Source organism: Dasypus novemcinctus, chromosome 13 (genome assembly GCF_030445035.2).
Source record: "Dasypus novemcinctus isolate mDasNov1 chromosome 13, mDasNov1.1.hap2, whole genome shotgun sequence".
Classification (NCBI taxonomy): Eukaryota; Metazoa; Chordata; class Mammalia; order Cingulata; family Dasypodidae; genus Dasypus; species Dasypus novemcinctus.
The window spans coordinates 91,862,609-91,871,817 of record NC_080685.1 but is presented as its reverse complement, the minus strand read 5'-3'; the positions used below and the strand labels follow the sequence as shown (position 1 = coordinate 91,871,817).

Here is a 9,209-nt window from a genome sequence, read left to right as displayed (position 1 = left end):
AAAAAAAAAGTAACTTGTTCAGGGCTCCACCCATGGCAAGTCTAGAGATTAGGAAGGCAGGTGAGAGGTGGAGGTGCACAGAGACAGATCAGGTTTTGTTGGGCATCCTCTAAGAGGTCACAGCTTCCATGTGGACAAAATGAGTGAATGCCGCGCTGTGGTTTTGAGCTGACAGGCTCCAGCTGGGGAGGTGGAGGAGCCCAGCGGCCTCTTGAAGGGCAAAGAAGTCTGACCACATTTTTCTGAGTGGTTCTGAGGAGTCACAGAAATAGAATGGCAATTCAAAGTTAGTACAAGGAGCAGAGGCAGGAAGGGGGCATCCTTGATGACAGCTCTGAGAGGAAAATCTCCTGTTTGCCTTCTCCAAAGGGAGGCTAGGGGTAAAGTGGAAAGGGCAGGAGAGTCATCATGGTAGAGGCCTTGGTTTGAGTTCTGGCTCTTCCACTTATTCTGTATGACCTTGAGGAAGTCACGTAACCTTTCTGACTCTCAAGATGACAAAAACAAGCTTGGTGTGAAGACAAAACAAGACCAAGTGCCTTGCACCTGGCAGGCCCTGAATAAACATGGCCTGCCCCTACATGGCCCGAGCCTGTTTTTCACAGCTGACTCACCTGCCCAGTACTTTAAAAGGAGGGGAAAGAAGGATTAGGGCTGGGTGGGTGGAGGGACGTTGCAGGTACAGTGTGTCCTTGCTGGGCTCGGCCTCAGGTATGAAGGGCTGAAGGAAGAGCTCTTGGAGCCTGGCTCTTTGCCAGCCACCCTCGGGAGTCAGCTCTGGTCAGCAGCTTTGGAGGTGGAAAGCAACATCGCAATCAAACCTGGAGCTGTTCCTCCCAAGCAGTTGGAGCAAGAGCTATAGGGCAGTATCCAGGCCCCTGAAGGAAACGCCCACGTGCTACCATGTGCCTTCATTCCTAGCATGTAAAAGTCTCTTTCTTTTCACTCTTCAAACCTCCTACACATCATTCCTTCCCACTCTCTCAGTTCAAGATCTTGCCTTAAACTTCACAGGAAAAGAAGTAAACAGATGGGATCTCCTCTTTCTCAGCCCCACATCTACTGCCTGCTTTGCATCTGTACTCACACCTGCCTTCCCTCCCATGAGACCAGAGGAAGTGCCTATTCTCCTGGCCAAGGCTCCTTCCACTTGTGCATTTCTAATGCTGAGACTCTTTTTTCCTATCTAGGCATTTTTCCTGGGAATCTCATAGTTGAATACATCTATATTCTAATAGTGCATAAATTTGTTAAAAGGTGTGATGTTTTCCTCAAACTCCAGATTCACATATCTGAGTCCACTTGATATTTCTGCTTGAATGTCTAGTAGACACCTCAACTTTACCTGGCTAAGCAGAATTCTTGATTTCCTGTACTACTTCCTCTCCTCATAATGGCTTATTTATTTATTTATTTTACCAACTCTGGCACTCACTATCTTACTATACAGTTTCATTTATACAGAAACATGAATGTTAATTATCTGTCCTCCTTGACTAGAAAGAAAGTTCCATGACTTGTTTTTTTTATTCAATGCTTATAACGGTGTCTGGGAGAGAGAGTCTTCAGGTTTGTTGATTGACTAAAGGAATGAGTTTTTGGTATATGTAATATGCCAGGGTTGCTAACTCCTGAGTAAAAGGAAACCTCATATATCTGTGGATATAAACATTTAGATTAGATCATCTTAGACTATTTCCTAAACTCACACCAACTTGGTCTCCATTTTCAGTTCCTACCTAGATGGAATGGGTCTAAGTTTTGACTCTGTTCATTGCCATTAGTTTCCATCAAGCTCATATCAGAACACATGAGAGAAAATAAGAAGATCCAAAATGAACAGCCCCGCCTCTGCTTTAGGACACACTGGAAAGGTTCTGATACTCTGCTAACAGTCTAACAACTGGCCTCGTCTCAAAACTACTCTGGGGTGCTCTTGACCAGCTTCATTCTCCTTGTCATCTATACTCTGGAGTGAGAACTCATCCATCCCACAGGGTGCAGGGCAGCCTCCACTTTGACGTGCCCAAGGCCAAGGGCCTGGCAAGAGATAAAATAGGGGAGGAGAAAGAGGCAATAGGCTGGAAGGGCATGAGAGAGCAGAGTATAAGATATATGAATCATAGCAAGAGTTGACAAACATAGGTGGAGGATGTAAAGTGTCAAGTCTAGGGCTGGGGGTAGGATTTCTTATATTATCATTGGAGAACTACAGTGGGCACCCTCTGGGTATGAGAGCTTTGATCCATCCTCAGAGCCTTCTGGTATTAGAATAAGTAACCCCCTCCCCACCAAGTGGCTCTAGGATACATTTTAAGTTGTCATCTTTGAAGAACTTTACCCTTGAACTTTTCCTATTAGAATAAAAATCTAAAGGAGAGAAAGCATCTCCTATATCCCCCACTTCCACATGGTATTCAGTGGTACTTGAGCAACTCACCACCAACAGCACAAGCATATTGGTTAACCCTTCTCCCAGAGGCAGAGGGGTATCCAGGGAAGAATGTTCAAGGGCTTTGGTTGTGGAAGAAATAAAATTTTCAGCCACTCTTGGTTGTAGCTGGCAAAGCTTCCAAGCAACTCCTCAGGCCCCACTCCTCCAAGTGGGGATATCCGACTAGAGATAGAAATGAGAATGGTCCTCATTGAAAACAGGGAACGTGGAGCCTACAGGAGAAATGGTTCTCATGACAACAGACCACCCAATGGCAAGCTGTAAGACTTTCCACAAACCTCCTGGTGAGGGAGGAAGAAGGTGGTTGGCTCATGAGGTCACCTTGTTTCTCCTGTTGCCAGGCAGGACTCTGTTAGGGAGGACAAATCAAAATCCCTCCTGGGCAGCTAGACACCTGGATTAGAGATTTCAGGGAGTGGGGAACGGATATGAACTGCAGCATTGAAACCTAAAAATGTATTTTATTTTGAAGTTGTGCTTTGGATTTTCCCCAATCCAACATCTGTTGAGTGAGTCTTAGGTTCATACAAAGCATCTCCAAGCATACATACAATATTCCAGTTATCAACACTATTTTAAAGAATATACCATTTTACACAAACTTGACATACAAGTCAGACGCCACAACATTGCAATTCCCTGGAAGATCTAACTTCTCTTCTGACTGTGAAGTATATACACACCAGTCCTTCCAGTGGTCTATTCATCCTGCTGCTGGCGTCACCTCTCCTCATCTCCTTGGGGAGAAACCAGGGCACCCTGAGGAGGTTGGCTGAGACCAGTGTTTCCGGTTTACAGGTTGCTGACAGCAAACTCCTCCATTTTCCAAAGTGGGATGCTAGGAGCCCCACCTCACCTCTGTCCCCCAAAGACTGACCCTTCAGAGTTCACACCGGGAAAAGGATCCATGCCAAAGGGCAGAGAGTGGGGCTCTTTGAAATATCACACTGGTTTAGGCAAGCATATCTGAGAAAGACTGGTCTCCCTGGGCCCTGGGTGGCCAGCTCCTTTGGGCTTTGTGGTGTAAAATCACAGTGTGTAACCTCAATTCCAGTTGATTGCAATGAGCTCTGCCGAGGAGGACTCTATTCCTAAGGATTCCTAGTCCTCTCGACAGGACCAGCTCACAGGTGTCAAGAGCACCAGAGATGGGGAAGACAACTCGGCTGCCGGAGGTGGGAGCTAAGACTTGGCTTAGTAGATGACCACTCACACACTGTTCAATTCATGATGCAAATCAGCAGATGGGCACTGACCAAGGGAATGGCAAACACAAGTCATGTAGAGGGCTGAAACAGAAATAAGGCAGAAAGCAACAGAACAGGCCCAAGCCTTGCCATTAAGAATGTTTGCTTTTTACTTTCTTAAAGGAGAGTGTGCTAGAGAGAGGAAAAGGTCAGGTATGGGAACCAACTCTGAGCAGTTGGATTAAGAGGAATGTAATATGTAAAGGTTTTATTTCCGGCCAAGGAAACAGCTCCTTGGCTATGAAAGCCCCCTACAGGCTCAGGGACCTGTGTAAGCCCAGGTGACAGATAAGAACAGGCCACTAAACAGAGCAACAAAATACCAGAATCCAAAGGACTGTGGGTTGCCTCTCCCAGACGGACTCATTTTACTGAGGGGATTATTTAACTCACCCTTCTAGCTCTTGGAATGGTTTCCCTGGTGTTCCAGATTATCCTTCTAATTAGTGATTTCCCACAAACCTCTCCTTTTCTTTCACATGCAAAAAGGAAAACCCTACCACTTTCTGTAATTTCCAACTACCAACTTCCAAATGTTGGTCCAAATAGGCTCTCCTAGGCTGAAGAAGAAAATTCAGATTTTCTTCTCTAATGGCAACCCACCATTTCTCCTGAATTACTGAAAACTAGAAAACTAAAAATGTCATTTTAAAACTAGGACACATAGAGAAGAGGAATTAGTTTCAGCTTTAACCCTAATAGCTGCATGAGCCCCACAGGCCTGGGATATCTTCATCCAAGGAGACTTGTCTCCAGCCCGGGTATTCCTGGTATACCATGAAGCTGCAGGGGAGGAAACTAATGGGCACCAGATTTGGGAGACTGGATTAGTGCAGACAGGAGGATCATTTTTGCCTTTTGGAGGGGTGAGTCAGAAAAAACGCCAAAGGAAGACCAAAATATTCTGCAACCAAATTTTACTCTTCTTCAGATTCTGGCCTTAGGAAGATCTTAAAGTCTGCAGGGCCAAACTCCCTTAGTTGTCCTTGTTTGGAAAAATGAAAAATGAATTTTATGGGGCAGTGTCTCTACTGAATCTAACTAGGGCTCCCCAAGACCCTGTTGGTCCCTGAAGACAGACCTTGCATAATAACCACACTAAGGAATGAACTTAAGGATACGTTTTCATTTGGGAACAATTTTTGGTTAGCAAAGCTTAATTTATTTTCTATAGGGTAATGAATTCTATGTGTTAAGTGCCCAAAAATGTAGGAGGAAGAAGGACCCACATCTTACCTTTTTCAAACCAGCCACAAATGCAATGAAACTCTCTTAAGACTCTTTATCCTAAAAGGAAACAGCTATAAAATTGCCTTACACGGAAAATGTTTTAAATTGAAAATGGTCCATTAGAGACAAAGATAGGAATCCGAGAAATGTCTATACATTCAGAAAAACTTTAGAAGCTCCTTAATAAGACTGTGTTATAGTTCTAGAGGATGGAAGAGAGCAAAAGCAAACACAAATGACCATTTCACACCAATAGAAAGAAGACAGAAAGTCCCCAACCCCAAACAGATTACAGGATGGAGACCCATCCTGCTAAATGACATATGATGGAGAGTTCAAAGTCTAAGTAAATTCTCTGGCCCTGGACAAAACAAGGTTTTGGAAAGGAAACAGAGACCCCTGGTGGCTCCTGTGTGAACTGCCACAATAACTTACAAAGACTGGTCTAGGACCATCTAGGACCAGAAGAGGCTACACATGCCAGAGACTAGAAAAACCTACAACTGTGAGCATAAAATGAAGAATGGACTATGCATGATTCTCTATAATCAGTACCCAAAATGAGATGCCACTGAGAGTTGGGTGTCAGTAGCCAACTGTCTGGCCAAGGCATCCCCTGTGGTTTGAGAGGACCAAGTCTCGAGCCCACATTCTGGCTTGGCCTTGCCAGATTTCACAGTGACCTGATAATGAAAAAAATCTATCTCTGGCTAACCTAACAATGGTATGTACTGAAGCTGGCTGGATTACGACAACTGGGGGAAGCAGAGGGCAATGGGATGGAAGGGGAGGGGCTGTAATAGGGGCTTCATTCTCAAGGTTTTGGGTGATGGGAAGGCTAATTCCTGCAAGAACAACTTAGAATCTAATTTTCAACTGAAGTCCCCAAGCTAGTTAAATAGGAAGATTTTAATAACAGTCTTTCGTCCCTACAGTCCCCTTGACTAGAACAATTAAATTATATCCATCAGACAGTACAAGACTTGTCAGTGGACGGTGGGGAAGCTGATGAGTTGACACTGGGGCTAGTGGCATTTGTTTTGGGGAAGACAGTGGGCTTGGGTCGGGTGGCTGGTGGCTTGACTGGGGCAGCCATCTTGACAGACTTGACAGGCCGAAAGGCGCAGGCGATGTCCCCAGCAGTACTGGCACTGCGCTGGAAGGCAGGCTCGGGGTCCTTGAGGAGCTGGGTGTGCAGGGGGCTGGAGGGCTCCGAGGTGGGGGCCACAACTGGGGAGGTTTTGAGGGGCTCCAAGGTGTCCAGAACCACATCAGGGGTGTGCTTGACGCTGCTCTGCCGCTCCAGTTCCCGCAGCTCGTTCAGGGCAGAGTTCATAGTTGCCTCAATATCCTGCAAAACAGGAAAGAGGAGGATGTGAGGCAAATGTAGGGAGAAGTCCCCAAGGATCCCGTCCAGCCACACAGGCCAAATCATGAAGAAACCAACTGCAAGGAGGCATCCTGTTATTTCATTTGGCCAAAGTCCTTGGACATACAAATATGCAGAATGTGGGGAAAAGGGGACAGAGGGATTTTCATTGCCATGAGATTTTTTTTCCTTTAGGAAGAGTAGTAGAGAGAGTTTTTAAAAAGATTCTTCCATACTGAAATATTTAGGGATGGAATGACATATTATCCAATGGGAAAGGGAAAGATGGGTGGGAGCAAACATGAAGTAAGAGTGGTCAGGATAACAAGTACCTGGGGATTCAATATCCAATGCTGTCTACATTTGTATGTTTGAAATTGTACATAATAAACAATTTTTTAAAAACGTAGTAGAGAAGAAGTATGAACTTTTGTGCTCTCGGACTTCAAGGCCAAAGGTTAAGAGGGTCAATCCTTCTTCCTCAAAGACTGAGGAAAAGTTCAAGAGCCCTGTTGAGTGAAGCAAGCCAGACAAAAAAGGACAAATACTATATGATTGCGTTACTATGAACTAATTATGTTGTATAACATATTGTATGATTCCATTTATATAAAATGTATATAAATCAATTCATAAAGATGAAAACACACACACACACACAAAGATTCATCAGGAGCCCCAACCCCTCCCCCCAGGAAGCATCCAACTTGAAGTCATTTCCTTCGATCCATCACCAAGGGAGGGACCAAAGAATGACCAGAAGGGGGAGCCAAAGCCCACAGAGGTGAATCGTCTTCCGCAAGTCACTCCAGATCTTAGGATACAGCAATTCCAGTCAGGAGCTTGAGAACCCAAAAACCTTTGTATGCAAGCCAGCTGCCTCCAAGGGAGACCTCCCAGTTCTTCTACCTCCCCATAAACTTGGGTCTGGCACCCCCATACCACTGGTAGGCTCCTATCTTAGGCTCACAATGAAAGACTGTATATTCCAAGCAAAGGGCTACTGGTTAAGGCTTCTTTGTCCTACAGAGACATGCTTCTTTTATCAGTGCTTCAATTTCATTCATTCCTACAATGTTCTCAAACCTTACAAATGCTCAAGAAGAAGTCTATCTCCCTTCTCGGTCCTGTTCTGTAACTAGAGTCTGTCCTAGTTGTGTAGATATTTTGACATTCCCATTAATACCTAGCCTAAGAGGGAACTGGGAGGATTCCTGTGGTACAAGGCAGACTGCAGCCGAGAGCTTAAATAGAGGCACAGAAAGAGAAGGCTGGCAAAGCAAGACATCTCAGGTGCTTGCCTGGCACACCTTCCTTAAGCAGAGCACCACAATTAAGCCAAGACAGACCATATCCAGCCTCTATTGCCCCTTGGAAGACAGGGTGAGGAAGTCTCAACCGGGTTGAGACATAAGAGGACAACAATGAGCCCTTAGTTCCTACCTGTTCTAATGAAAATTATAGAGTTGGGAGAGACGTCTGAATGAACTGCTTGGAGTGGCCCAGGTAGTCGGATTTTTAGAGGAGGGGTTGGATCTCTAATATTTCATGGAAAACAGAGAGTCGTCAGTATGGCGCATACATGGAAGTAAGACCCTGTAATGAGGGAGCTCATCTCCACTGCAGTTGGAGACTTGGGCTGGAAATCTTCTGGAAACCAGCCTCCAGCAACAGAATATTTTTGGGCCTTCAAGACCAGGAGAAGATCGTTGATTGATCTATCTACCAGGAGCCGGGTATTAGTCTCAGGAAATGGGATGACAGGGATGGGCAGAATGACATAGAAATGTGATCAGAACTACACCAGGGTCTCAAAATTTGGGCAATTTCATGACGTCTACCAGGGTCTCAAAACCACAAACTCAGAATGAATGGACTCTACTAAAGTACTGTAACTATCGGTTTTAAAAGTTACAACAGCCTTGCAAATAGTCGCTGTATGAGCAAGAAACTTGAAATCCCTTGTTCTGCCTTCAGGTTCTCCTTGGGGAGAAAGGAATAAGTAAATTACTTGGAAAGCAATCTTATTAGTTCCAGATGTCCAAGAATCCCTGAACTCGGTACACACAGTACAAAGTATCATTCTGTTCTGAGTCCTATTATAATCAGCATGAGCTGCACTAAGCGGTGGTGACAAGTGTAGAATCATTCTAGATGTCTGTCCTGGAGCCCCAGTTACCTGTGCAATGACCTCAGGGTCCACTGGCCGATGGTTATTGAAGCTTTTTGACCTTCCTGCTGTCACAGTCTTCCGGATCTGTGGACTGTCCAGCCGATTCTTCAGGGATGAGTGGCGGCTGATGGAGTTGAGGCTCCCATGCCCGCTGATGGAACATTTATCTGGCCCTTCCTTGGGGAGACTCTGGCTCAGGATGGGCTGGGAAGATGGGCGGCAGCCAGCCCCCACCCCCAGGGAGGAGGAGTCAGTAAGGGAACTACTCAGCCCATGGCCGTCGCTCCGAAACGTTTTCCGAATGCTCCCAGATTCTGGCCGCTTCCTTTGCCTTCAATCACAAACAGAAAGGGCAGTGTGATCAGGGGGCGCTGGCTCAGCAGGACAAGTGAGAGGAGGGCAAGTGGTTGTCACCCAGGGACTTCTGGGAGTAGAGAGAGGCAGAGCATATTTCTCTTCGGATTCACCTTCTTTTGTTTTCTTCATGTCCCTGTTTCCCTGCCACCCCCAATGTGGGCAAAGGAGAAAGGATACTTACTTGGTGGCCGTGGGTTTTGAGTTCTCAAGATGTAAGGTGCTTTCAGAAAAAATATCTGGTTAAACTGAGAGTTTTTAATGGGAGACAGATGCATGGAAAGGCCCCCTCCATTGCCTGCTCCGAGCAGAAATCCAGGGGCCCAGGGAGGGGAAGAATTCCCACCATCACCAAGGAGGAAGGGAACTGGTGGTAAGAGA

The 9,209-nt window shown here is 45.7% G+C and overlaps 1 protein-coding gene across 6 annotated transcripts in view; it reads right to left on the bottom strand.

The window, feature by feature from the left end:
- Positions 1-2,896: 2,896 nt before the first annotated feature.
- Positions 2,897-9,209, bottom strand: part of SRGAP2 (SLIT-ROBO Rho GTPase activating protein 2) — a 261,250-nt gene continuing 254,937 nt past the window's right edge. For 4 of the 6 annotated variants that reach the window (XR_011645545.1, XR_011645544.1, XM_058275104.2 and 1 more), the window contains exons 22-23: positions 8,481-8,805; positions 2,897-6,283 (exon numbers count right to left, since the gene is read on the bottom strand). Coding sequence is in view for 4 of the 6 variants with exons in the window: in XM_058275104.2 (XP_058131087.1) it covers positions 5,900-6,283; positions 8,481-8,805 (709 nt within the window). In the remaining 2 variants the exon portion in view is untranslated. Of the gene's footprint in view, positions 6,284-7,744; positions 7,840-8,480; positions 8,806-9,209 lie in introns of all 6 variants that reach the window. The other 2 variants (XM_071207696.1, XM_058275106.2) reach the window with 1 other exon arrangement.